The 27,941-nt window shown below is 53.5% G+C and overlaps 2 protein-coding genes across 2 annotated transcripts; one reads left to right on the top strand and one right to left on the bottom strand.

Moving 5' to 3' along the window:
* Positions 1–341: 341 nt before the first annotated feature.
* Positions 342–11,608, top strand: STRA8 (stimulated by retinoic acid 8). The gene is made up of 8 exons (XM_041001942.1): positions 342–527; positions 2,580–2,655; positions 2,912–2,996; positions 5,052–5,078; positions 6,080–6,344; positions 7,787–7,860; positions 10,002–10,125; positions 11,534–11,608. The coding sequence occupies exons 1-8, from the start codon at positions 342–344 to the stop codon at positions 11,606–11,608; spliced, it is 912 nt and encodes a 303-aa protein (XP_040857876.1).
* A 3,618-nt stretch (positions 11,609–15,226) lies between these two features.
* Positions 15,227–27,465, bottom strand: LOC121170701 (solute carrier family 23 member 1-like). The gene is made up of 8 exons (XM_041001941.1): positions 27,341–27,465; positions 24,206–24,387; positions 23,386–23,500; positions 22,359–22,515; positions 21,185–21,438; positions 16,229–16,502; positions 16,024–16,119; positions 15,227–15,447 (listed from the first exon to the last, which is right to left on the bottom strand). The coding sequence occupies exons 1-8, from the start codon at positions 27,446–27,448 to the stop codon at positions 15,227–15,229; spliced, it is 1,407 nt and encodes a 468-aa protein (XP_040857875.1). The 5' UTR covers positions 27,449–27,465.
* Positions 27,466–27,941: the final 476 nt, after the last annotated feature.

The following is a 27,941-nucleotide window of genomic DNA, read 5'->3' as shown; positions in this document are numbered from 1 at the left end:
GGTGGGTTTTTCTCGGGTAGGAAAGGCCTCTCAGGGTAGGACAGTACAGAAACGGACAGCTGCCAGGTGAGTATCTTTCAAGGGCTGGTACCTAGCTGGGGTCAGCTCCAGTGGCCAAGCCCAATGTGGGTGGCTTGTGTCTGTAAGAGCTGAGCGTCAATGACAGCTATTATGTCGTCTGTGACTGATCTTATGTCTGTGATTGGTTGTATTCATCGGTTTGGGATTCTTGACCCAGGGTAGGGGGAGTGTCATGTTCTGTTTCCATCTGCCTTCCTTTTCCTTCTCTCCTGTTTTTATCAGGGTGCGAGAGAAAGCACAATATTACATTGCAGCTTATCATGGCTGCCTTCGCAAAAGGCAACGACCCTAATGGTGGAGTGACACCTGAGCTGCCGACGCTGCAGCTGGAGACACGCGTGGAACGAAGACGCCTGTCTCAGGCCCGCCACCGAGCCACCCTGGCAGGATTATTCCATGATCTCAGGAAGGCCGTGTACTCCCAGTCGGATCTCACAGCCTCCAAGGTACTGGGACCTGGCTGTAGGGAAAGAGATATCTCCTTTAAACGGGGACTTGGGTGCTCAGCACGATGGCTCAATGGCTGAATCCTCCCCTTGCAAGTTCAGAGATCCCATATGGGCATTGATTCATGTCCTGGCTGTTCCACTTCCCATCCAGCTCCCTGCTTGTGGCTTGGGAAAGCAGTTGAGGATGGCCCAAAGCCTTGGGACCCTGCACCTGTGTGGGAGACTCAGAAGAAGCTCCTGGCTCCTGGCCTTGGATGAGCTCAGCTCTGGCCGTTGTGGTCATTTTGGGAAGTGACCCAGCTAATGAAAGATCTTTCTGTCTCCTCTCTGTCAATCTGATCTGCCTTTCTATAAAAATAAATTAATTTTATTTTTTAATAAAAGAGGAGGTGCTGGCCCATGAGGAGTTGCTGGCCGCATCCCTGCCTTGTCCCAGAACACTCTAGAACAAGCCCAAGATTCTGGCAGGTTAACCCCTGGTTCCAGGTCCTCACTGACTTGACAAACTGCATAATCCTGAGCTTCAGGGCTGGGGACAGCAGGATGGGCGGGCACACGGGCTGAGCTGTGCTCTGAAGGACTGTTCGGAGCTCCCTTTGTATTAGAGAGAGGAGTGCTCCCACAGTGGCTGCTGTTCTCCTCCCCTTTGGGTCTGCAGTGATCCAGCTCCCCAAGTCTCCTGCAATTTCAGGCAGCAGCCAGAATCCATAGAAACCCAGAGAAGCAAAACTGCAGCTGTGTGTCCCTGGCAGCCCCACGCTCTGGTGGCAGTTCCTAAGCGAGGCCTGCCTCTGCCGGCCGCTTGGCCTCTGTTTATGCATTCAGGCCTGCGTGCTCTGCCCACCCCAGCACCCCACTTCATCTGCTCTGCCCACCCCAAGCTGCCTTCTTGACTCCTGCCATTGGAGCCCTTCCTTTGTACCCTGCCACAGCCTTGGCATCTGCCCCCTCTTAGCGCTGGCTTCAGTCTGCTTTCCCTGACTCCCCTGGTAGACTGTTGACAGCCTGAGAGCAGGGTCTGTCCTGGGTGCTGGATTCCCGGGCTTAGCTCACAGCCTTGCCCGTACACCTCCCTGAGGCCTGCCCTTAATACTCCCAGCCCTGACCACAGGGCTCAGTGGTCAACCCGATAACCAGCACTAAGTATTTCACTTCTCTCTCTAATACCTTGCAGTTACCATTGGACTTTAATAGATAGCAGGATGGAGGGACCCGCAGAAGGAAGGGAGAAAGGGTGGAAGGATGGAAGGAAGGAAGAGGGCAGAGGGAAAGAGAGGGAAGGGCAGAAATCCAGAATTGAAGTTGACAGCATTTTAAACATTTTACTTGTTTGAAAGGCAGAGTTATAGAGTCAGAGGGAGGAAAGAGATCATCCATCCACTGGTTCATTTACCAAATGGCTGGCGCTGGACGAGGCTGAAACCAGGAGCCTGGAGCTCCACCTGGGCCCCCATGTGGTGGCAGGAGCCTAAGTATTTGAGCCATCCTCCTGTGCTTCCCTAGGAGCATTAGCAGGGAGCTGGGTAGGAAGTAGAGCAGCTGGGACTTGAACCGGTGCCGATGTGGAATGCTGGAGTTGCAGGCAACAGCTTAACTACACTCTACTACTGCACTGGCCCCAAGCTGAAAGCAGTTGATGAAATTTTACATCATCTAGAGTACACGCATTTGGCAATAACAATATATAGTGACTACCAGCTTCCTGTTAACCAGCCAGGCGCACACTGAGCCAGCCCGGGCGTGGCATCACTGGCTGGAGCTCCTCAGTCCCCTTTTCTTCCACCTTCCAGCAGCCTGCACAGGCATTTGCGGAAGTCAGCCTGATCCATTCTGAAAACTTAGGTATGTCTGGGAGAACCCATCTCTAGGGTATAAAGGTGGCTTCATGCCTTCTGTACGCCAAAACGCAGTTCGTGTTTCACTGACAAGGTGAGGGGCTGTGACCCTGCGTCTCTGAGAACGTGCCCTCGGTCCAAGGAAGCGGTTCTGCGTCCCGCACATCAGTGTCTGCAGGGAAAGGCTGAGTTCCCGCTTTTTCTCTCTTTCCAGTGGCAGGTTCTCAATAAGGCGAAGAATCGCATTCAGGAACTGGAGCGCAACCTGGACACTCTGCTGAAGCTGAAAGGTAAGCGGCCCCTCCCTGGAGAAGGCCGGCTTGGGTTTCTTATGAAACCTGGAGAGATTGGGTCACACGGAGTCAACAGGCATGGACTGAAAGCCTACTGTGTGTCAAGCGCGATGCTTGAACTAAGACTGAGACTGGCGCCCTGTCCGAAGGCAGGAGTCACCAGCCTGCCTGGTCATTGAAAGGCCAGAGAGGAAGGCAGGAGAAACTCAAGAGGAATCTGTTCTTCCTTTGCCCTCACCCCTGCCCCCTGCAGAGTCCTTCCACCTGGAAGATGGGCTTGCGAGCACCTTACAGGAGGTCAAGGAAGAATATGTGAGAATGTACTCTGGAAATGACAGGTAAGACCCCTCAAGCGCCAAGAGCACGGGGGCCCGTCGTCTTGCACCCACAGCCTGGATGCTGTGTCAAAGGTTCACTTGTACCTCCCGTGCAGAGCGCACCCGGAGCTGCTCTCACCCATCCCAGACAGGCCTGGACGGCGCATGCTTTTTTTTCTCTGTGATCCCAGGAACTTGAATTGGATCCCCCACCCTGCTATAAATATGATCCATGCTTATTATAGAAGAGGTAGAAAATACAGAAATGCCTGGAAATGCATCATCTCACTGCTCACAGAAAGTCAATGTGTTTTGAAGCATATCTAATCTAGTTTTGAACTTCGCAATTATTTATATTTAAAAGGCAGAATGACAGAGATAGAGATTTTTCCACTTGCTGGTTCACTCCTCAAACAGTCACAATAGGCAGGGCTGGGCTAGGAACTTTATCCCGGTCTCCCACATGGGTGGCAAGAGGTTCATCCGTACTTGAGCTACTCTCAGCTGTTTCTGACAGACACATTAGCAAGGAGCTGAGCAGGAAGTGGAGCAGCCGGACACGAACCAGCATTTGTATATGTGCTGGCATGTGATGGCTTAACCCTCTTCGCCACGTCAGCCCTGGTGAGGTCACTCCTGGCATCTTTAATGTGAGCGGCAGAGAGACAGAGGAACGAAAGGAGACAGCTCCCATCTGCTGGTTCCTTTCTCCAGTGTCCACCATGGCTGGGCCACAGCAAAGTTGAGAGGCGGGAGCTCAACCAGACATCCCACGTGGGTGGCAGGGGCTCACATCCCGGGGTCTGGACCCCTGCCTCGCCCTGCATCTGTGCCAGCATGATGCTGTGGCTGGCAGCCAGGACTGGACTGCAAACACCTTAACTACTGGCTCAATGTCTGTATTATCTTCCAAACGGTGTGACAATGAATGCTATTATATCCTACAGGAAACAGGAGAAAGTAATAGATTATTACAACATAAGCAAAATTTACATGGTAGACAACATAAAAATGCAGGAAAAGACCAAGAAAATAACGAGCCTGTTAGCTTACTCAGAACAGACGGCTTTGAACATCAGGTTAGCCACTGAGAGAAGCTGTACGAATGAGGAATTGTCAGGTAGTCCATGGAAGTACTTCTTACAGAAAAACAACGTGTACATTTTAAAATATTCTTTTTAAAAATATGTATTTACTTTTATTGGAAAGGGAGATATACAGAGAGAAGGAGAGACAGAAAGATCTTCCATCTGCTGGTTCACTCCCTAAGTGACTGTAATTTAAGCTGATCCGAATCCAGCATCCAGGAGCTTCTTCCAGATCTCCCACGCAGGTGCAGGGTTCCAAGGCTTTGGACCGTCCTCAACTGCTTTTCCAGACCACAAGCAGGGAGCTGGAAGGGAAGTGGAGCTGCCAGGATTAGAACCAGTGTCCATATGGGTCTCAGCGCATGTAAGACAAGGATTTAGCCACCAGGCTATCACGCTGGGCCCTCAAAATATTCTTGTACCAAGATAAATTTAGCTTCTAATTCACTTTTCCACAAACTTTTCTTAATGTGTGTTGGATGTACATGCCGTGTGTTGGTAGCCATGTTTTAAGAACCAGAAGAGGAGTGGCATTATGGCATAGCTGGTAAAACTGTGTCCCCTCGTGCTGGCGTCCTCTGTGGGTGTTTGAGTCTTGGCTGCTTCACTTCCGAGACAGTTTCCTGCTAATGTGCCTGGGAAAGCAGTGGAGGAGGGCTTGGGTCCTTGGGCCCCTCACCCCTCACCCACATGGGAGCAGTTCCCGGCTCCTGACTTTCAGCTGGCCCAGCTCTGATCATTTGGAAAATAAGTCAGCCTATGAAAGATGTCTCCCTCTCTGTATGTCATTCTCTCTCTAATTCTTCCTTTCAAATAGATAGATGATAATAAATAAGTAAAAATCTAACATTCACATTGATACCAGCCCCCTTGCATTCCTAGAATGAAGCCTCTTGCTGTAGGATGTGTTCCGCTGTTTTGAGCTGTGGAGCTATTGTGTTCATGTCCATGACCACTGTTACTCTCTCCTTGTCTTGGCCCGATGCAGCTTTGCTCAGAATGACTCCTTTCTCTGGTGCCTGACTGAGACACCTGGGAAAGACATCGAGGAGGAGGTGGAGGAGGCAGCCGTGAGAGAGGATGAGCAGGAGGAGGAAAAGGAGGAGGTGAAGCAGGAAGACGTGGAGGAGGAGGAAGGAGAGAACCACGTGGAGCTCTTGGCCTCCCCAGACACTCTGTCTACAGATCTCATGGAGTTTGAACGGTGTGCGGAAATGGCTAGGGTAGCAGGGGCCCCTCACGGGAAGGGGGCAGGCCGGGGCGTGCTGCAGTCTCAGAGCTTCTGAACCTGGGAAGCTGCAGGATGTCCCAGCTAGGAGGGACTTCGGGTGGAACAGGCAGAAGCTGGAGGAGTCATCTTGAAGTTGCAGTGTATGCTGGGTGCCTGGTTGGGATGCACTCAGGGGCACTTAATGGTGATTATGGGGGCTAACTGTTCCTTTCTCCCAAACTGCGCCCACACAGGTGTGGGTCCCCCAACTCCATTTTCAACAGCATAGCTAATCTTGCAGTAAGAAAGGAAGTGGATGAGTGGCTTGGACGGACTTCCTGCCACTGCCTTCTTCACAGACACAAGAGACCTCAGTAGCCCAGTTGGCTTGCAGAGGTGCTGGCCCAACAGCAGGATTTGTCACTCTGTAACAGAGCCTGACCTGCAGGCCGGATTGGTTTGGGAGTCACATCAGGCTGGTGTATTTGTGACTTCAGAATGTTAAGGAGTTTCTCCCAGAGGATGAAGAGCTGAGCCAGCCATGCCTCTCTTCCATCCAGCAGAGAGCTTTGTGGGACAAGGCAGCACTGGGAGAATGGGCAGGGCTCCAAACAAAAGCCCATGGTCACATCTCCTAAGATGGTTTCAAATCTCACATGCTCTAGAGGGGCTCAGAGACGGGTAAGCTCAGCCGCTGGCAAACCACACAGCTGTGGCAAAGCCTGCAGCCTGTGACCGTGCCACGAAGGGGTTCTACGAAGAGGGGACGGCCTCAGGTCTGACGGACGGCACTGCTTCTGTTCCAGGTACCTCAGCTTCTACAGGCAGATCATGGATCTTCTGACTATGAACAACGTCATCTCACAGCAGGAGGTGACACTGCCTGTCGTCTCTGCGGCCATCTCTCATCTGTGGCAGACCTTCTCGGAGGAGAACAAAGCCCTCATCCTGCAGGCCTGGCTGCAGCTGCACTGTGGCCTCCCGGAGACCTGGGAGGGGCCGCCCCATGCTGAAGACAGTGGATTCAACAGCCAGGAGGCCAACTTCTCCATGGTCTCCACCACACAGGAAGTGAGCATATTGTGCTGGGGGGACCTGAAGGGTGTCCGGAAATGACCCTCAGCCCTTGCTATGCCAGGCCTTGTCTGGGTCAGAGGACTATTTGTCTTCTGGATGGCACAGGAGCTTTCTGATTTTCTCAGCATCCTGTCCATGACCTGTCTTCCTGTTCGTTTGCTGGCTTTTCGCTGGGATGGTAGGATGGGCTTTGAAGACAGTGTCTGCTGGGATGCTCTGGGCTGTGACTTGCCAGTAACCTTGGGCTGGGGACCTGTTCTCTGAAGCATGAGGAAATGTGCTGCTCAGCCCCAGGGAGACCCCAGTTAGTCGGGCAGCTCAGGGATGTCCCTTCAGGTTCATTCAATTATTTAGGCTCCTTTGTTTTTCTGCTCTGCTGGTTTCTTGTCCTTCTTCCTCGGTCTGCTTTGCCCACTGCCATGAGTGCAGAATGGCAGCTGGAGCAGCTGGAGCAGCTGGAGCAGCTGGAGCAGCTGAGCTGGTATTCTTCCCCCTTCTAGGTGAGGTCAGAGAAAGCATTTTTGTGTAAGTGCTTTCTTAACAAAGAACTTTTCCAGAAACTCCTATCATAACTCCTCCCATCGCATGGTCAGGGATTAGTCAGATGGCCAGTTTCCTGAGCCATTGACTGGCTGTCAGGAACCAGAGATAAGCCTTCAGCATGGCAGTGACAGCACTGCCCAGGGTGCCTGCATCCTCCAGTGGCATGTCTGGCTCGAGCCCTGATCCAACTTTTTTTTTTTAAAGATTTATTTTTATTATTATTTTTTTTATTCGAAAGGCGGATATACAGAGAGGAGAGACAGAGAGGAAGATCTTCCATCCAATGATTCACTCCCCAAGTGAGCTGCAATGGCTGATGCTATGCCAATCCGAAGCCAGGAGCCTCTTCTGGGTCTCCCACGCGGGTGCAGGGTCCCAAAGCTTTGGGCCGTCCTCGACTGCTTTCCCAGGCCACAGGCGGGGAGTTAGATGGGAAGCGGGACTGCCGGGATAGAACCGGCGCCCATATGGGATCCCGGGCGTGCAAGGTGAGGACCTTAACCACTGCGCCACCGCGCCGGGCCCTAATCCAACTTTTGATTCCAGCTTCCCCGTGATTCCCCATGACTCTGTTAACCCTGGGGAGTGGCAAGTCATGGCTCAAGTAGCTGAGGCTCTGCCACCCTCATAGGAGACCCAGACTGTGTTCTAGACTCCTGGCTTCAGCCTGGCCTATAAATGCCATCTCTTTGCCCTGACCTGTCCTTGCAGCTGAGCCCCAGAGTCCCTAGCTATGTCTGCAGTCAGCTACCATGGCATGAGTTTGGGTCTTAGGTGTGACCTATACACCTAAGGAGAGGAAGGTTTCCCACTCATCCCTTCCCCAGCAACCTAGAGCAAGCATCAAACTGCAAAGCAGTTTCAGACACATCAAGTTCTTTACTTTCTTTTAGATCCTTTTTGAAGATGTCCTTAATCTGACAAATTTCCTGGACAACAATGCAGGTCCAAGTACATGCAGCCCCAGGTGAGAAACAGGGATGCAAGACGAGTGAGTGTGCGGGCGAATGGGTGTTGTGCCCGCATGTCGGCATGAGAGTGTGTGCATGGGAGCGTGTGAAAACATGTGCACGTGTGTGAGTGTTGGGGATGTATGTGTGCTTGCATGTGCGACTGTGTGCAAGAGGGGTGTGCGTGTTCATGCATTGGAGCGTGCGAGCACATGTGTGAGTGTGTACATGTGAGTGTGTAAGCATGTAAGAACATGTGTGCATGTGTGTGCGTCCCTGCTGGGGTGCTAGGATCCTTTCTTCTGCAGCCCACAGATGGGCACAAAATTCAGTCGGCATTCTTGGGGGCACACTTTTTCTGGGCTTGAAAGCAGCTGCTCCTAGGAGTGTGTCATTGCAGAGAGTGGCAGGGTCTGGGGTGTCGCACCCTCTTGGCCCACTCAGCGCCAGGCTGCCGACCTGCACTTGCGCATCCTGCCCTGGTTTCTTGGGGTGCCTTAGTCCTGCTTGTCCCCACTGAGGGATTGGAGTCCATTCATATGCCAAATACCTTGGACTTATAAACAACAAAGACTCCTGCCAGGTCGGAAGCCCAAGAACTCCAAGATCAAGATGCTGGCACAGTCCCATCTGGGGAGGGCCGGCTCACTGAGGAAGATGGCGTCTCAATAGAACCTTGCAGGTGGGTACAATTTCTCTGGGAACCTCTTCTACAGGGGCTCCTAGGAATGGGGGTTCTGTCCTCATGATCCCGTTCATTAGGATTCTGCAGCAAAACCTAATCTCAAAGGCCTGATGCCTAGCAACATCGCCTTGGCGGCTACATGCCAGCATATGATCCCGAGGGTTTGGGGTGCCACAGGCATTCGGTCTCCAGTGCCTGTGAGCGGGGCTGGAGCACTGATGCGATGGGAGCTGTAGCAGGGGGTTCTGGGGCACCAAGAACCTGAGCCAAGACGGAACCAGGGCTGTGCCCTGAGCATGGTGGAAGGCTTCCTTTCATGAGAACGGATTGCCGCAGCGAGGACAGGAGGGGTTGGCCAATTCCAGGAAGTAGGAAGGCACCAAACGGGATCTGGCAGGATTGTTCTAAACGTAGTGACGAAATCTATACACCCAGGGGGCATTTTACGTGAAAAGCTGCCATCCTTGTGGCCCAAAGAGACAGAGGCTTCTGTTGACTGTGCAGGTGCCAGAGCAGACAAGAAGCCCAGACCTGTTATTGTCTGGCCATAGGCTTCTCAGTGGACGCGTGGCCTGTGGGCGGCCCTTGAAGTCAGGCTTCCACGGCGGTAGCTGGTGACCTGGCAGCTTGCCAAGCAGAATTTCAGCCAGGCCAGGCACCTGCATGCAGTGTTTCCTTCTGCCTGCCCTCACCCCCACCGGGCCCAGAAGTGGGTCTGACCCTGGAGGGTTTGGCACCCCCAAGACAACCTCACAGAATGATTTGGCTACGCTCCTCTGTGATACGGGCATCGTGTTGCCCAAACCGGTTGGAAAGTAGACACTCCTATTTCTACTCCACCCTTGGGCTACAAGACAGCCGTGGTGAACACTGCCAAAGCAGGCTGGCCCAGCAGTATTTGGAATTGATACCTTGAAGTATCTTGAGCAACTTACCAAAGGGTCCGTCCTTCCCCACTATCCTGGGAAAAGCAGGCTGGCTGTGGAAGCTGACCCCCAGGAAGAAGTAGGGGCTGAATACCAGCTGTCCTTCCCCACTTGCAGCCTCTTGGCTGTCAGGCCCACTAAGCCTGGGCTTCTCCCCTTGTCCCACACCTGCTCTCTGAGTTGCCCAGCAGGTGCCTTGAGTGGAGGTCCTTCATGGGCATCAACTCACAACACGCACTGAGCTTCTAGGGCTGGCCACCCTGGCGGCCCGTAGGTGCTCCACAGCAGAGGGGAGCCATGGGAGGTGGCTGGCTGAGGGGTGTAGAAGCTCTCCCCAGGGTCGCATTACCAGCAAATTCTAGATGTAGCTATTAAGTGGAGGCATCATGGACCATTCAAGGAGAGCCGAGGGTCTCCTGAGGTTCAGCGGGGTGCTTAAGTTTGACTGGTTCCTGCCATAATCCAGGCACCCGGGGGAGACAGAATGCCAAGCGCAGGTGGGAGGCTCATCTTCTGACACTTGGCTGTTTTGTCCTTCTGTTGCCAGTTCCATGCTTGCCAACTGCAGTCCTGAGAGTATTGAGAAGTTTCACCTCTACCTGCAGATCATCAACTTTTTTCTCAGCCTCTGCGGTGCTAACACTGAGCTAAAACAGGTAGTACTGAGTGCGGTGAGGTCTTCACCCGTATCCCTCAGGACACAGAAAGGGCACTGGAGGGCGGCTCCGGCGGGACATAACCCCCTCATCACACAGAGCAGCTCTGGGTGGTTGGCGCCAGCCTGTCACAGCGTGTGCAGTGGGCAGGGTCTGGGGAACCAGAGGCCAGAGGCCCACCTTCAGGAACAGACTCACACAGAGCCCTTTGGAGCAGGGCTCGGGTCCTAGAGGTTGTCTCTTGGCCAGCATCGCAAAAGCCATGCAAACCCATGAACCTGCTCTGGGAAGAAGGATGGGTTCTTTCATCTTCTCCCGAGGCCCCATAGCATGTGTTTTTGTAATCAGCTGACAGTGTTGCTTGGGGTGACATTGGTCATGGGAATCCTTGCTGGGAAACCAGTCCAGAAGCTTCTATCATGGGGACAGGGTTGTGCCTGAGACCTGAAGGGAACCAAGCTTTCCAGATTTGTAGCCAGTGGATTTTTACTAATTTCAACAACAACAACAAAAAAATGATAATGGTTTCTTTTAAAGGGTAGAGTTATAGGGACTGGCATCTGATGCAACAATTAAGATGCTGCTTGGAATACCAGTGCGCCATGCCACAGCAGCTGAGTTCAAGTCCCAGCTCTGCTCCTGATTCTTGCTCCCTGCCCATGTGCACCCCAGGAGGCGACAAGGACAGCTCCAGTCCCTGGGTCCCTGCCACTTGTGTGGTGGATCCAGCTGATGGTTTCAAACCATCCGGGATCCAGCTGTTGTCACTTTTAGGGGAGTAAACAAGCCAGTAGGTGGAATCCTCTGCCTCTTGCTCTGCCTTTCCAACTAGGAGAAATAAATAGTTAAAAGGTGAGGTATAATAATGGCAAATATTTGTCTAACAACAATAAGGGTATCGGGTTGGCCCCTTCCCCACTTAGTCTTCTTCCTTTTGCTGTTTGCCTTCCTCCCGTCTGCCACCCATCCTCCACTGTCCCTCGGCAGCCATCCCCTCTGTCTGTGGTGCACAGCTAGGTCAGTGCCATCTAACCATGACTTTGAGGGGCAATCTTTGTGCCTTCCTCGATGCTTGCTGCACCTGTAGCAGAAAAGAAAGAACACAGAGGGACTAGCATCCAAATGTGCTTTGATTTTATCATGCAGTCACAGGCTGACAAACTCACGCTGATATCATTAAGTCACAAAGACATTAATACCCCAGGCCACTGACCAACAGCACTTGGTGGAGCGTCAATGGCGTCCCCCCTCCTTTTTTTTTTTTTTTTTTTGATCATGTGGCTGATGGGGGACCACCTCTGATGACCACAGCCCAGCATCATAAGGGTCATACAGCACATCTCCAGCCAGGGCAAAGACCTGAACTCTGCTGGGCCCAGGACTCAGATGCAAAGGTAAACCCTTTGCCCTTTGTGTGTTGCAGGAAGAAGACGGTCCTGTGGATGATGGAATGATCACGTTGAGGTGCATGGAGACCTTCGACGACGACGAGCTGTAGGAGGGGTGGGGAGGGAAGGGGCTGAATGAGGGTAAGCAGTTTCCCAAGTTTGGAGGCTGGCAGCTGACGTTGGACCTGCCTCTATGTTCTGGGACTCTTCAGAGTATGTTTTCCCTAAAGCATTTTGATGGTTTTCATTTCTGATTCTTAATAAAATTTAAGTGAAGCATGGCCCGGCGTCAGGCTCTCAGATGGTTCAGACAAAAGGTCCAGCCAGCTGTAGGCCACCCACCCACTGTGCTCTGGCTGTGCAGATGCCAGGCGGACTGTGGTTCACAGACAACAAGCAGGTTCTGTCCCTGGAAGTGGGGTGACACAAAGCCTGCACATCCCGCAGGTGGGGCGGCTCCTGTCGCGTGTGGGAACCTGCCACCTGCTCATCCCACCTGTGCTGGGAGCCAGGCACAGTGCTGGTCTCCACCGAGTGCTGCAGGACCTCAGGGTGGAACCAGGCACCCTTGTTTCCTGCAGCAGCAAAGACACTTGAATGGGCGCCCCTGGGGAGATCCTGACTGCAGAGTCCCAGCTCTCACTGCGCGGCCGCCCTGTGGCGCACAAGTTGATTGTCTGGAACTCCGGCGGGGATCCACTGGGCCTGGGGCTTTGCTTAGCACGTCACAGTTCACACATGACCAAACACTGGGGGCCCATGGGCATTTTCCAGGCAGCAGGACAGGTCCGTGTCTGCCACCGCCATGACTCCGCGAGCTGGAGAGAGCACGTGGGAAGAGCATCTTCACAGAGGAACCAGCACCCAGCAGGTCCCTAAGTGCCAGCCTCCCCTCACTGTGCCAGGCTCTGCCCTGACCCCCCTGAGTCCCAGGCTGAGTCTCAGGTAGTCCCTGAGCAGAAATGCTGAGGCATCTCCTTTCCCCGATAGTCGCATGCCAGCTGTGATGTGCCCACAGTCTTCCACCCGACAACCCCCTGCTTCCCTCCCCTCCTCCTGCAGGCCCTGCTGGATCCTGGCACAGCCCAGGGTGAAGTGACTGCATGAAACGGCCATCACTGGTGCTCATTCTCAGCCAGCCTACCCCACCGCACCTCCACCCCCACCTGAGGACCCCACCTGGATTATCAGGCCTTGCCCTGTACTTCCACCAGGTTTCTCCTCCTATTCAAGTCAGTCCTGCATAGGAGGGGGTCTGCGAAGAAAGAAAAACACCAGGAAATGCGGGGCGTTGCGAGGTTTATTTTAAGGGATTGATTCACACAACCATGCAGATGACAGCCCAGGCAGGACAGTAGGCTGGCCGCTGGGACAGGAGTTGATCCCCCTTCCCCCTGGGAACCCCAGGCAACCCTTCAGAGAGCCCCCCCTTGCATTATAGAAATTGGCTGCTCCCGCATGCCACCCACATGTACATCTGCCACACATGATGGATTCACTGGGCACTTGGCCAAGGCGCCAGGCCGAGCCAGCCATCACAGATACCCGTGGGGGCTTGAAGTGCTCTACAGGGAAGCCGGGCATCAGTGGTTACCTCATTAGGACAATGGGGAAGCCACAGATGTGGCTCAAGGCACAAAGCCGACACACGGAAGAGCTGGAATCAACCTCTTCCCCCAAAATGTGAGTGGACAGCATCTTGGTGATTAAGATAGAAAAGGCTCCTGCCCGCCACTAAAAAAAAAAAAAAAAATTATGATGTAGAAATGGGAGGCTGGCCCTTAGATTCTAAGTGTCAGCTCATGTACCCCACTTCAAGATCATGACTGGGAAGAGACCCCAGAGATAAAGGTGGGGGCAGGAAAGGAGAAGGGGGGTGGAGGACGGATCTGCCAGGCTTTGGGCTCCGCAGGACCTGACAGGGGTGGAAGCAAGGAGTACATTCTTTTTAGTTAATTTATAATCAGAGCTTCCATCTGCCAATTGTTTCCACAAATGCCCACAATGGCCAGAGCTGAACCAGGCCCCGAATGAGAACCGGAAACCCCAGCTTGGTCTCCCAGTACAGTAAGTAGAACCCAGCAAGTGGAACCGTCACCTACTGTCCCAGCAGGGTGTGCATTAGCAGGAAGCTGGAATTGGGAATGCAGCCAGACCTTGAACCCTGCCTGGGGCTCACATAGCCTAAGTGGAGTCTTGACCCCGGGGACTAGCAGATTCTGTCAGTGACCTTGAAGTTGGACAGATCCATGTGGGTGGGAGGCCGCCTGGGCTGGGCATCAGCTTGTACGGGGCCAGCCCAACTTGTACGGGGCCAGCCCGACATCTGTTTTGAGTCATTCATTTCCACCTCGCGCTGACTTCACTAAGCAAATGACCTCTGCCAGTTCCATCCATCAGCTCTCACCCCCCAGCTCTTGGGGGGTGCGGGGGAGGGAAGCGCACGCCTCCAACCTTGACCCTGAACAGCAGACCTTTGTGCTTTTATGGAAATGCCCAGCATCTGCCCCTTCTACGCGTGCCTCTCACAAAGCTGCCTTGTCCTGGGAGGGCTGAAGCCACAGCGCACAATGGAGGGACGGAGCTGCCGGCGCTCTGGACCGGACCCAGCTCTCCTCTCCTGCTGTTGGTTCTGTGTTGGCTCAAGAACATGACGACGTGAGACTCAAGTGCGGGTAAAACGCGCTTGGAAAGGAGCCTGGCTGGTGAGGACACAGGGAGCCTGTCGCGGACCTCAGCCTGTTAAACCAAAGAGCCCCCGGGAGGCGCTGGGCAGGACTTGAAGGGCTGGGAGCATGGGGAGAGGATGCACCCGCACCTGCCAAGTTGGAGGGGCAGCCTGGAGTCTCCGAGAGGCCCAGCTTTTTACAGAAGTTGGACCCTGCGTGCCCATCATGAGTTAGGTTTAACTCAGAACAATGGGATCTACTGAAGTAACGCCTCAGGACATTCTTCATTCTTCTCCCGTTTTGGGGTCTCGACCCTCTCCCACCTACCCCCGCCTCACCCCACCCAGAGACCTGCATAGGGGTACAACCCCCCCTACTTATGTAAAAGACACTTAATTTTTAAAAAACGGCTTTTACAAAAAGAGAGCATACCAATAACAACAGGTGTATACGCCGATCTTCATTGTTGAAAGAAAAGTTGATGATGCAAGAATGGAAGGCGCCAGCTTTCAAGGGAACTCTGCCACGGGAAGGAGACGTGTGGACGCAGAAGCCTGGACGCAGGGATGAATGGCGTCTCCGTTCATGGTTTCTCTACAGATCTCCCAGAAGAAAGCAGACAGCTGAGGATCAGGGCGAGTTCAGAGGCGGGAGAGGAAGCAGCGGGATGAGCTGGGGAAAGGTGGCCCTGGCTGCCCCGCGGCAAGGGCGGCGCAGGTGAAGTTCCCCGGTGCTCAGCCTGGGAGCAGCTTCGCTGTTGTGCTTTCTGCTGCAACACCCAGCCGGCGGTGAGCACCTGCCTGAAGAGGCCTGGGAGCTCTGGACAGAGGTCCTCGCCTCTGCTCTTGCCCTAGTCCGGCGTCCAGTCACAGGGAAGCCGTGTTCTGGGTGCTGTTGGAGTAGGAGTCGCCGCTGCTGGAGATGGAGTAGCCGCCGGTGACCGCGGGGGACCAGGGTGGAGCAGCCGATCCGTGTCCGGCTGGGCGGTGCGCGGAGCCAGAGTGGAGTGGCTGGTCCGGGGGTCCGGCTGGTGGCTGGAGAGCGCACGGGACCCGCTGCTCACAGCCGGGTGTCGGCCGGCGCGGTGGAGCAGGGTCCGAGCCCGCCTCTGCCGCCGCCTTCCTGCCCGGGCCAGCACGGGAGGCCCCGCGCGCAGGAGCACGCGCAGCGCTGGGTGCCGATGCCCCATGGCAGCCCGTAGACCTCGGTGGCCGTCGCAGTATCCTCAGGCGCCTCCTGCATCTGACTCCAGGCCAGGAGGCCACGCTCCTCTCGACTTCCTGCAAGGGGACAGCGCCGAAATCAGGGCCAGGGCAGGGACCCTCTTCGTGCCTCCCCAATCTCTCTCCTTCCCCTCCGCTCCCACCCCGCGACTGCCCCTCCGCTGGGGACCTATAGGTCTGTTCGCACTTCTGAGTTTCTGGAACATGGATGCATTTTGCATTCGATGGGGACAAGCAGCGCGGCTGATACAGTAGCACCAAGAAGGTGTTGCCCTGGAGGGTGCCAAGGGGAGGCTGTGAGCGGATGCAGAAGAGAGGAGAGGTGGGCTCAGGCACAGGTGGGCGTGTGTGTGTGTGTGTGTGTGTGTGTGTGTGGTGTCTCTGGCCTGTTGGGTTGTAGGCATCCAAGCGAGCCAAGGCGGTGCCTTTTTTTCTGTTACTTTTGGTGTGAGTTCCGGTGAGGGCTCTCCCGGGGTCTGAATGGTATCCCCTCCAGGGCTGGACAAATGGCTCGCCAGCTCAGAGTGCGACTGTTTCTGGAGACAGGGCCTTTAGTGGGACGAAGAAGCCAACCTAGGCCACACCGAGCTGTTAGCCGGTGGGGCGAACGCCCCAGCTCGCACTGGGACCTACCCGGGATAGTGTTGTCCAGGAGGAAGCCCAGGAAGCCGCCTACAAACATGCCCGTGGTCAGCAGCACCTGGATGACCTGGTCCAGCTCGGGGAGGCCTGCAGAGGCGGCACAAGTTAGATCTGCAGGGAGTGGAGGCCGAGCAGGTGGACGGGGGTGGGTGGGGGAAGGAGGGGAGGGTCTCTCTTGCGGAGAGAGGATGGTCACCTGTCTGGAGCATCTCGGGGTTCCGGTTCACCCAGTTGGGAACTGCGAGCCCGCAGAAGACGGAGAAGCCAAAGACGCAGAGGTTTCGTTGAGAGTTCATGTCGGCGTACTGCAGACTGGAGATGCCCACGGCGGTGATGATGCCAAACATGACCAGGAACATGCCTCCGATCACAGGCTGGGGGATGGTGGCGAACGCAGCGCCGATCTTCCCGAAAACCCCCAAGACGAGCAGCACACAGCCTGCGGCGACCATCACCATCCGGCTCCCCACCTAGGGACAGCGTGGAAGGAAAGAGCTGCCACCTCAGGAGGGGGGCGGGACACCGCTGCTGCTGCTGCTGGGCCACCTCATGGGGGCAGACAGGACAGGCAGGGTGCCGGGAAAGGCTGGGCCCCGTGAGATGGGCTGTTCTTGATCTAGGCAAGGTCTTGACGAGGTCAACCGCAAGTTTACTCCACGTGCAACCACCAGGGGGTATTTTAGACAGAGATTTCACCCTCATCTTTCTGGGGGTTCACTGAGCATCAAAGCTGAGCGAGGCCCCATCCTCTGGGCCACCCGGCAGTAGGGGATTCCAACCTGAGTCTTGAGAGTCCCCCTAGAGAATCAGTGGGTGCTCTGCCCCCTGTGGTTACAAAGCCATCCGCTTGGACTTAGCTTAGCAGCGGAATTCCAAGTTCCCAGGAGTTTGGGAACGCTAAGGAAGCGTCTCTTACCTCCTTGCAGCCGCGGGTAGTTCTCTTCCATTTTTAGAGATTATTTGTTCAAAAGGCAGAGTGTGAGAAAGAATATCTTCCATCTACTCGTTCACTCTCCAAAAGTTCACAACAGCTGGAGCTGGGCCAGTCTGAAGCCAGAAGCCAGGAGCTCCATCTGGGTCCCCCATGTGAGTGCAGGGGCCCAAGCACTTGGACTATCCTTTGCTGTTTTCCCAGGTGTGTTCTCAGGGAGCTGGATTGGAGGCGGAGCAGCTGGGATTTGAACTAGTGCTCATATGGAAACCACGGGCAGTGGCTTAACCCGCTTTGCCACATACAACATCAGCTACAATAACCAGAAATACAATGAAACTACTACACAGTTTACAAAGGTCCACATGCCACCCTGTCACAGAGCTAGTGCCAGGAGCACACAGTTACAAACCACGGGGCACTGCTGATTGTCACGTGGCTCATGGCTCATAGCTGGAGTTGGGGTGACAACTGCTCCCAGGGAGGCAAAAATGAAGTTTTAGGGTGATGAAAATACTTAGGAGGATAACAGGGTGGTAGACCCATGTCGTCATATTCTGCTGTATGACCTGAGAGCCAGCCCAAGTGGAAGACACTGTGTCCAGGCGGGCTTGCCAATTGCAACACAGTTGCTCCTATCCAGAGGGAGACGTTGATAAGCTGAGGGGTGCAGAACTGCGAGCTTACCCAGAAAAGAGCTTCTCTGTGAACATGAAACTGCCCTAAAATTCAAGTCTTTAAAAGAAAAAAAGACCCCTGAGGGCTGGCACTAAGGGTAGCATGTTATGCTTCTTCCTGCGGTGCCAGTTCATATCCTGGTTGTTCCACTTCCCATCCAGCTCCTGGCTGATGTCCTGGGAAAGCAGCAGAGGATGGCTGGAGTCTTTGGAACCCTGCACCTGCGAGGGAGACCTGGAAGGAGCTCCTGGATTCAGGGGCGGGGGGTCAGCTCCGGCTGCTACGGCCATTTGGAAGTGAATCAGCAGATGGAATAGCTCTCTCTTTCTCTCCCTCTTCTACTTTGTAACTCCACTATTTTTTTTTCAATGTTTACTTTTATTGTAAAGGCAGATTTACAGAGAAAGAGAGACAGGGAGGAAGATCTTCCATCTGCTGGTTCACTCCCCAAGTGGCAGCAACGGCCAGAGTTGAGCCAGTTAGAAGCCAGGAGCCAGGAGCTTCTTCAAGGTCTCCCACATGGATGCAGGGTCCCAAGGCCTGGGGGCATTCTCTCTTGCTTTCTTGGGCCACAAGCTGGAAGCCTGAGGGGAAGTGGAGCAGCTGGGACACAAACTGGCACTCATATGGGATCCCAGTGCTTACAAGGTGAGAAGTTAGCCAACGAGCCATTGTGCCAGGCCCATAACTCCACCTTTCAAATATACAAATAAATCATCTTAAAAAGATAATTTGATGTCAACTAAAGCCCATTCATGTAGTCAAGAAATGGCCAGATGTTTCTTTGGCGTTCTAGTTTGTCTGTTAAAAAATGCTTTACTACATCAGAAGAACGTTTGGTTTTGTTTTCAGTTGTGACAATTCGCCATGGAAGTAAAGGCTTGACCACAAGAGATCAATTTGTCAGGTTCGGGCAGCTCTGTGGGACATGCTGATGGTCTCATAGAGATGACAATCATCTCCCGATCCTGTTACCACGAGCACTTAGCATCCAGCCTTGGGCCCCTTTGTGTCTCAGGGCTGACATTTCAGCCGGGAGCCATGACATACCCTGTCAGGACCCTGGTCTCCCCTCAAGCTCAGGGAGAGTTGGAAATGACTGGGGTCCATCCTTGCCCAGATGCAACGTGAAACAGCACTGCACATGACCACAAGGGGGCGGTGTGCGATCATAGAAGCAAGTGATCCCTGCACCTGTTCGTGTTTCAAGGTTAACCTGCCTTCTACATGATTTGCAGTCACCTCAATGCCTGTTTATCTTTACTCCCAGCTCCTCCCCTGTCCTTTAAAGGTCCTTGGTGTAGATAGGAAGGCATTTTCACTCTGCTTATGGACTATAATTTTCTGCTTAGTGTGAGGGTTTTTTCCCCCAGTGGGAAAGAAACTATAAGACACTTTATAGTTACATGGCCATCTTCTGCCATATTTCTGCGTGTGAAAGTGTCTTTCCTGTGGAAAAACTTTCCCTTTCCTGCCCTAGGGGCCTTGAAGCCTCGGGCAAGTGCCAGAGTCCATGGGATCACAACTCACAAGATTGTAGTAGAGGCAAGGGCTGGCTCAGCTATTTTCTAGAGAATTTTGGCCTCAGCTGTATGCCAAAGGTCATGCAGGGTACAAAGGTGGACAGATACAACGCTAGAAATATGTGAACCGCCAAGAGGAGTGATCAGAAGAAAGGAAAAGTATGGAGTGCCTGGGGAGACTGGATTTTTCCAAAGCGTACAGCCACAGCAAAGATGCCCCGGAGCACATGGGAAGTGACACAGTGCTGCATTTCCCCCGGGTCTCTTTGGATGACACTAGCCTGGGGCTGGTGCTGGGCAGGTTGAGCCACCACCTGTGATGCAGCATTCTGTGAGTGCAAGTTGCTTGACTTCTGACCCAGATCCTGGTCAACGGCCTGGGAAAGCAGCAGAAGACGGTGCAAATGCTTGGGACCCTGCACCCACGTAGGAGGCCTGGAAGAAGCTACTGGCTCCTGGCTTTCGTCGGGCTCAGCTTTGGCTGTTATGGCCCCTTGGGGGGAGTGAGCCAGCAGGTGGAATCCTCACTCTGTGTCTCTCCCTCTATTCCTGCTTTCAAACAAACAAAACTTTCTGAAGTCTTACGTAAAGAAAAAAGAGCATCATCCTGAAAAAAATTTCTCACTGACATCTAGAGTTTATTGTGGAAAATGGGGCCGTGGAAGACAGTCCAGCAGAGACTAACCTGGCTTGAGTCAGCTTCTAGGAAGATCCCTGTGCAGCCTGTGGTAGACAGAGAAGACAGAATGGGAAGGATTGCAGTAGCATTCCGGTAACAGAAGAGGCGCTGTGGCCCTGCGGAAGGAGGAGAGAGGACCGGATGGGCAGCGGGGATGCCAGGAGCTGAACCCATTGCTGATGCTCGGAAAGCAGAAGGCACAGCTGCCAGTGGCTAGTGCGTGTCCCTGAGACAACACGTGGCCAGCCCAGCTCTGCCCAGCAGGAACCGAGGGGAAAGAAGGCAAGACCCCAAGAATGGGTTCCGATCAGCGGGAACCACACAGCACTCAGGTCACAGCTGCGCAGACGCCAGCCTCCTTATGCTCTTCTTATGCTCTTACATTATTAGTCACTTCCTCCCATGTCACGATGGTTGACAACTGCTTTGACAACCTTATGGAAATGACGCACACGGAGAGACAAGAAGTGGACCCTTGGGACCAGCACAATGACTCAATTGGCTGATTTTTCCCCTGCAAGCATCAGAATTCCATATGCACACCAGTTTGTCTTCCAGCTGCTCCACTTCCCATCCAGCTCCCTGCCTGTGGCCTGGGAAAGCAGTCGAGAACAGCCCAAACCTTGGGACCCTGCACCCGCATGGGAGACCTGGAAGAAGTTCCTGGCCTCATATTGGCTCAGCTCTGGGATTTGGGAAGTGAACCAGAAGATGGTAGATCTTTCTTTCTCTTCTTTTTATACATCTGCCTTTCCAATTAAAAAACAAACAAAATCAAAGAAGAACCTCAGCAAACAGCAAAGGAATTTGTTCTCTGCCCCTTTCCTTAATGAAAATGCCTGGCTCACTCTTCATTTCTCTCCGTCTTGTGCAAGCCAAACACTTTGAGACTGTTGGGGGCCCATGCAGGAGACCACCACTGTCCACTGTCATAGCCACCGGGGCAAGGACTGCAGAAGATGCCCGCAGTGGGCTTCACGCAAGCTGGTAGGAGAGGGCCCTGGGACACCAGCACACAGGGAATAGTCACATTTGGGCTCTGACCCTGGACAGTTCCAGCTACAGGCAAATGGCCCTCCCAGTTAAACTTGGGAAAGTTTCACAGGCACTTCTTCAATACTCAGAAATGTGTAGATCTTGGCCAGTGCCACTGCCACAACCCAAGATCAAGTGTGGCAGGCAGAACCAGGAAGCCATCAGAATGGCATCCTGTGTGTGTCATCACTGGTCACAGCAGGCAGAGCATGCCAATCCTTGGGGTGCAGATCTGAGTAGATCTGAGTCTGGCACATGTCCTTGCACTCCTCCCGTCCCTGCCCGGGAGCAGGTCAGCAGCCTTACCCTGGTGATGCCCAGCGCCCCGATGTTTTCGCTGTAGGAGGTGGTGCCGTTTGCTGTGCCCCAGGCCCCTGCCAGCAGGCAGCCGAGGCCCTCCATGCCAATGCCACGGTTGACGGCATGCTTCGGGGGTGGTGGGGCCCCCACCAGCCGGGCACAGGCATAGTAATCGCCCACCGACTCCACCATGGAGGAGATCACTCCTGCGATGATCCCGAAGACCCCCGCCAGGCTGATGGTGGGGAGGCCCCACTGTCCTGCAAGGCACGGCGGCTGGAAGGACTCGGGAACGCCGAGGCGTGAGCCCCATATAATCTCTGCTGGAGGTGTCTCTGTGGGGCTTGAGACAGGGGACAGGGTCTCCGGCTCTCTAAGGATTTGGCTCAGGCTCTTGCACTCCTGTTCATCCCTGAGGGTCAAATGTCTGCAAGCTGACATCCCCCAGTACCAAGAAGAGCCAGCTTGGGCCTTTGACTTAGCAGGTGCATGCAGTGGCGCTTGGCTTTGCTCCGAGTCTAGATTTCTGCTCATGCACACCCGAGGAGGTATGTGGGTTCTTCCCGCCCACGTGGAAAACCCGGGTTGAAATTCCAGGCTCCCGGCTTTGGTCTGGCCCTGGCGCAGCCCCAGATGTGGGGGCTGTCCGGGGAGAGCATTGCCTGGGTGGGAGATCTCTTTATGCACCTTTCTCCTTCTGCTTTTCAAATTAAAGTAATAAAAAAAACCAAAACAAATAAAAAGCCACAAAGGGGCTCTCCCAGAGGAGGCTTGACATTGAAATCCCGATCGTGGAATTCAGAGAGGCCGCAGGGACTGGGTCCACAGTCACTGACATGGCCTGAGCCAAGAGCTTCAGGTGCAGGACGCCAGGGGCAGCAGTACTGTAGCTCAGGCACAGGCCTCTCTCTATTCTTGCCTCGTGTAACAGCCCAAGGTCTGCCTAGGGATCAGCACCCCTCCCCCACCTCCCCATCAGGTACATGGGTCCTCAGTAGCTGGAGGAAGGAGGCCCAGGATGGGGGGGGGGGGGGGCTTTGTTCTCCTCCACCTCTGAGACAGCCCCAGAAAAGCCCGGTTCCCCTTCTCTTCCTGGATCAGTTGCCTGCCTAATGCCCTGGGTCCCACTGGCAGTCCTGGCAGAGATATCCCCAACACGAAGGCGCCTCCATCTTCTTACCTGGGTAAGGGAAGCGAAACCACGGGGCTTCGGTCAGGACGCTGCCCTTGGTGTCAGTGCGAGCCAGGTAGCCGTAGGCAGTGGGAGCCGAGGGGAGGCTGTCGGTGGCCGTGAGCAGGAAGCAGAGTAGCCAGCAGAGGCACAGGGCCAGCAGCACCTGGCAGAGAGGACCCCTTCACCGCTCTCACCCCACCCTGCTCCCACCTGCCTCCTGGAAGGCACGGGGGCAGGTCAGGAAGGTGCTTGGGAATAGGGACGAAGTGGGGCGCAGGGCCCCTTCTAGCGACACAGGACAGCCGGATCAGTGGATTAACCAGCACATTAAACACCTAAGACTTTGTGGTGCATTGGCCAAGTCTCCACCTGCAGCACTGTTGGCAACTCCCATGAGTGCCACTTGAGTCCCGGCTGCTCCACTTCCCATCCAGCTCCCTGCTAATGGGCTGGGAAAGCAGCAGAGGATGGCCCAAGTGCTTGGGTCCCTGCACCTGGTGGGAGATCCAGAAGAAGCTCCTGGCTTCAGACTGACCCAGCCCTACACATCACAGCCCTTTGGGAAGTGAAGTGGTGGTGGAAAATCTCTCTCTTTCTCTGAGTCTGCCATTTAATAAATAAACACACAAAAAATATTTTAATCAGCTCTAGAAACAGATGATAAACTGCTTTGGGACTTTGTGTCAAATTAGGGCAGAAATGTCCCATGAGTTGGGTGTAGGCCAGATGACCAGCCACTGAGAAATCCCCTGATCCAAGTCACTGGAGTGAGCCCAGACTGTCTTAAGCCCCTGGCTTCACGTCATTGAGGTGAAACTGGCTGTCCCCCTTGGACCTTGGACAGTCAAGGATCAGATTTGGTTCTGAACTGGTGACCAGGAAAGGCTGTAATGCAAGCCAGCAGCCAGCAGGGGGCGACCGCCCGTGGCCTGAGCGGTCCTCCAGGCTTGCTCCTATGTCCCAGAATCAGAAGTTGTCTTGTGTCCTCCAGGTGAGTGGACTAAGAATGGAAGGAGTGGGGCATGCTTCTTACAGGGAAGACCTGAAACAAGTAGAACTTGGAGGTGTGACACTTCTTTCCGTAGACGGGCACCGGCACAGCCACGTTTCTCAGGTACTGAGAAAACAACACAATGAGGAAACTGGTCCTAAAACAGAAGCAAACAATCATACCCAACTTGGGGCTGGATGGTCTGCAGAGTGGAGCCACCGCGGGCCCCTGGGACCCCACATGGGCAGAGTCCTGCCATCTCTGGCCAGGCTCTCGCTCCCCGTGGGAAGCCGTCGGTGGCCTGAGTGGAGTCGTGGGAGGGGAGGCTGCTGTCACGGCCTGTTGCCTCCCAGGTCCCACCTCGCCTCAGCCCATGAAGGACAGTGTTTGTGAAAGTGTTGTCCCCAAGCTCAGTGAGAATGCTACAGGTCTCAATCACCTGGAGGACTCCCCAGTCCTGTCACCCCCTATCTGCCTGCCCCCCTGTAACTGTCATCTGGTCTACCAGCAGCACCAGTACTGGGACCAGGGTCTTTTCTCTCGCACAGACTAGAGCAAGCTTGACCTTCCTGGGTCCCGAGCATTGTGGACTTTTCGTTCGATGGCAAGCCAATTTGGCAGGGGCTGGGTCATCTCTTAACGATTTCCCAGTGTTCTGATGCACCGCTTGTGCGTACTGGCTGTTCTGTGCATACTGACAGCAGTCAGACGGACGAAGCCGCGCTTCCTTAGGCGTGACGCCATCTAAGAAGGAAGTTGTAAAACACAAGTTCACTCAAGTTCAGGCCTCGTGTTTTCCTCGGGGGCGATCTTCCTCTCAAGAGAAACCACTGACACTCCCTCCTCCTCCAGGAGTACTTACAAGGCAGAAACGCCCCAGTGGGTCCCGGCGTCGCTGCCTGCAGAGTCAAAGAGGGGCAGGGCCACCAGGGAGATGGTCGGGGCGATGGTCAGGGGGCCGATGAAGCGCAGGAGAAAGCCGATGAGGCCTGAGAAGCCCACCAGCATCTGGACACAGGAGGCGACCATGATGGCGCCCTGCAGCTGGAGGGGAGAGTGAGAGCGTTTTTCCACCAGTAGGTGATGCATATCTGTGCATGCATGAGAATGTTACACTCAGGGAAAACTCACACTGCTCCTGGCACCATTATTTACAGAAGGGAATTACTAACCACCCCTTCAATGTATGGCCTGAACACAGAAGAAATCTATTGCCATGTAAACATAATAGAATATTACTGAGTAAAGAGAACAAATAATCTTTACTCCACAAACCAACATGGAAGAATCTGGAAAATCTACTGTTGATGAAAGAAGTCAGATACAAATGACCGTGTGACTCCATGTACAAAGTTTATCAACAGGAAAACTCATCTGGAGGGTCAAGAGTCAGAGTCGTGGACCTGGCACGGTAGTCTAGTGACTAAATCCTTGCCTTGCGTGCACCAGAAACCCATGTAGGTGCTGGTTTGTGTCCTTACTGCTCTACTTCCCATCCAACTACCTGCTTGTGGCCTGGGAAAGTAGTCAAGGATGGCTCAATTCCTTGGGACCCTGCACCCGCATGGGACACTTGAAAGAAGCTCCTGGCTTTGGATAGGCTCAGCGCCAGCTGTTGCGGCCACTGGGGGAGTGAACCAGTGGATGAAGGATCTTTCTCTCTGTCTCTCCTTCTTTTTGCAGATCTGACTTTCCAATTAAAAAAAAAAAATCTTAGAGAGAGCGAGCCATGGTTACCTTCCTGACCAGAAGGAGGCACAGTTGAGCTTCTGGCATGCCAAGTACATCTTTCTAGAGCTGGGTTACCTGGGGACATTGAACCTAGAGAAATCAATTGTATGTTTTACTGTGTGCTTGCTAAACTGACATTAAAATATATTTTAATAGGTATCAGCTCAAATTTTGGAAGGAAAGGCTAAACTAGAGCAATGCTGAAAAGCATATGATGATCTTATTAGACATGGACATATTTCAGCAATTCTATTCCTTTTCCTTGGTCAGCTGGGACAGGAATAGGAATTGTGCTATTGCTGCATCTTCCATTTTTTACTTCTTTCTTTTTGTTTCATACACAAGGGAGTGACAGCTATTGCAGTGGTGAGGCTAGGAGAACGCATCTTGGACCCCAACCTAGCTAAGTCTTTTTAGCTTGGCACGTAGAGATATTGGAGGGACCCACCATCCTTTGGGTGCATAAACCCGAGTTCAGAAATGAGTTGGCACCAAAGGCAATTAAGTCTAAGGGCATGCCTAAACAAAGGCCATGTGAGCTAAAAGTTCACCAACACCTCATACATGTGTGATGCTATAGCTGCTCCAGGGGAAGTGGCCCACGGCACAGCTCCCAGCCAGACCACCCATAGATACCATAGGACTAGCTGCTTAGCTGGGGGGGGGGGAATAGATGAAATTCTTAAACATCTCAAATGAAACTTGATTCTCTTACAAAAAAAAAAAAAACTACGAACTAAACTGCACTTTACTTACAAAACAACTCCCACCCGCCCACCTTAAATGAGAATGTTGAAGTCTGGAAGCTGTCGAGCCTACCGTAACTGTGGTGTAGCTGATCGCTCAGCCTAGAATCCTGTGTGTGCAGCCCTCCTTTGCTACCCTTTAGGTGAGGGATGTAAGCAATGATTTGGATATGGCTTGTTCCCCGAGAGTTCATCTATTGAGAGTTTCATCCCCAGCGTGGTGGTGTTAAGCTGCAGTGGTGGCGGGGGGAGGGGGGCCATGGTGGCTCAACAGGTTAATCCTCAACCTTGCAGCACTGGTATCCCATATGGGTGCCGGTTTGTGTCCTGGCTGCTCCAGATCCAGTCCATCTCCCTGTTTATGGCCTGAGAGAGGATGGCCCAAGTCCTTGAGTCCCTGTACTCATGCAGGAGACCTGGAAGAAGCTTCTGGTTCCTGGCTTTGGATCAGCTCAGTTCTGATCGTTACAGCCATTTGAGAAGTGAACCAGCGAATAGAAGATTTTTCTCTTTGTGTTTCTCCTTCTCTCTGTAAACCTTCCCTTCAAATGAAAAAATAAATATTTTTTAAAAAGATGTGGTGGTAGAACCTTGAAGTGAAGGGACCCAAGATTGGCCATTCCACATGCTGTTTTGTATCTCCCTCTCCTGTGGCATCCAACCCACCATGAGATGTTTTCTTCCAGCATGCCTTTCCCAGAGCCGAGCAGACTCCAGCAGCACATGCTTAAATATCCAGAACTGCCAACTCAAACATCTGTATAAATACCAAACCTCAGGTATTTTATCATAGTCATGGAAAATGGACTAATATAATCCACTGGCAGACTGGTACTGGGCCCTGTTTCTGCATGTTGGTTTTCCTATTACTCTGAGCCTACCTTGGTCAGGTGGCCACAGGTCACTTTATGTAATCACAGAAACTACAATCACAGCAACAAAGCCTGCAATTGAGTGCCTGGAAAACTATAACTGCAAGGCAGCCCTGTCTTGAAATTCCATCTTGCTCAGATGGAATTGGTACTACGTTCATCACCATCATCACCTCATCATCCCTGTGAAGGGTGTGCCTCTTTCCCCTTTGCCACCCCAGCGCTTGACACAATGATACTTGATGAATTAATACAAAGCTCCCCCTGTAGCTCAGCCTCCCAGGAACTCATTGGAGACATAAAATGGTGGGGCTTCCCTCCTGTGAAATCTGTAAAAGCACTTCCAAGAAAATTCGCTTTCGCTCTGTCCCATTCACCCCAACAACCCCAACCCCTCTCTTGTACATCACCCATATTATTTCCTTCATTATGAAACCCTGAGATTTTCCTTTGGAATATTTCTCTTCCTAATACAACTCCCACACTCACTCGATTGCCAGCTCCCTGTAGACAGGTCCAAGCCTGGCTTGACTCTGGCAGCGCCTCGAGCCTGGCATCTTGGCCGATAGCAAGCTGGGTGTGGATCCTGAGCACATGCATCACCTCAGGGATCCCGCGCTCCTCCCCCTCACCCCTCCGGCCTGTTACCTCTCGGATCCTCTTCTGCCATTCCTCAACGAATTCAGGAGAGCTGGTGTTCACCAGGCTGGCGTTGAGTGTCCATTCGGGGCACTTCCAGGCGGGAAGGGACAGCATGGCTGAAGAGGGTGCCAGAAATGCAAATGTGCCTCCCTGGAGAATGGGCAGCCTGGAGGAGGGGAGGGGCGAGGTCACCTCCAAGGTCCCGTACATCACCCATTACAGATCAAATGGGCCTTTGGAGTCCAAGTCCTAGATTGGTCTAGAGGCAACACAAGATCCCTGCTTTTCCTACTCTCAGCGAGCTCCTGTCATGTTCCAAGACAGATCCAGGAGCCCTGTGAACAGGTAGGAGACTGGGCAGAGGAAGGACAAGCCAACCCACTCACAGTCCTGGAGTCCAGGGAGCCAGCTGCTGGCAGACGGTGCAGAGGCAGCTTGAACTCAGTGAACATGGCATTCTCTACCCCAGCCCCAGGGAGTCCTCCAAGGAAAACAGACACTGGTTGAATGGTTAAAAAAACAAGAGCCATCTATTTGCAGCCTACAAGAAATACACCTCATCAACCAAGGTATGCACAGATTGAAAGTGAAAAGAAAGAAGTTATTC

The sequence above is a fragment of the Ochotona curzoniae genome, unplaced genomic scaffold (genome assembly GCF_017591425.1).
Source record: "Ochotona curzoniae isolate NIBS_2020 unplaced genomic scaffold, NIBS_Ocur_1.0 scaffold_2476, whole genome shotgun sequence".
In the NCBI taxonomy this organism is placed as follows: domain Eukaryota; kingdom Metazoa; phylum Chordata; class Mammalia; order Lagomorpha; family Ochotonidae; genus Ochotona; species Ochotona curzoniae.
Note: the sequence above shows the minus strand (reverse complement) of the source record. Positions and strands in the feature narration are given on the sequence as shown.

Bases quoted from the DNA above. Each gene is read 5' to 3' on its own strand.
- STRA8 (XM_041001942.1), top strand. From the start codon at position 342: ATGGCTGCCTTCGCAAAAGGCAACGACCCTAATGGTGGAGTGACACCT. The intron at 528-2,579 runs GTACTGGGACCT...CTCTCTTTCCAG, and splicing joins CGGATCTCACAGCCTCCAAG to TGGCAGGTTCTCAATAAGGC. The intron at 2,997-5,051 runs GTAAGACCCCTC...GGCCCGATGCAG, and splicing joins ATGTACTCTGGAAATGACAG to CTTTGCTCAGAATGACTCCT.
- LOC121170701 (XM_041001941.1), bottom strand. From the start codon at position 27,448: ATGCTGTCCCTTCCCGCCTGGAAGTGCCCCGAATGGACACTCAACGCC. The intron at 23,501-24,205 runs GTAAGTACTCCT...CTTCTGTTTTAG, and splicing joins CACTGGGGCGTTTCTGCCTT to GACCAGTTTCCTCATTGTGT. The intron at 16,503-21,184 runs GTAAGGCTGCTG...CGCTGTCCCTAG, and splicing joins GGGCGCTGGGCATCACCAGG to GTGGGGAGCCGGATGGTGAT.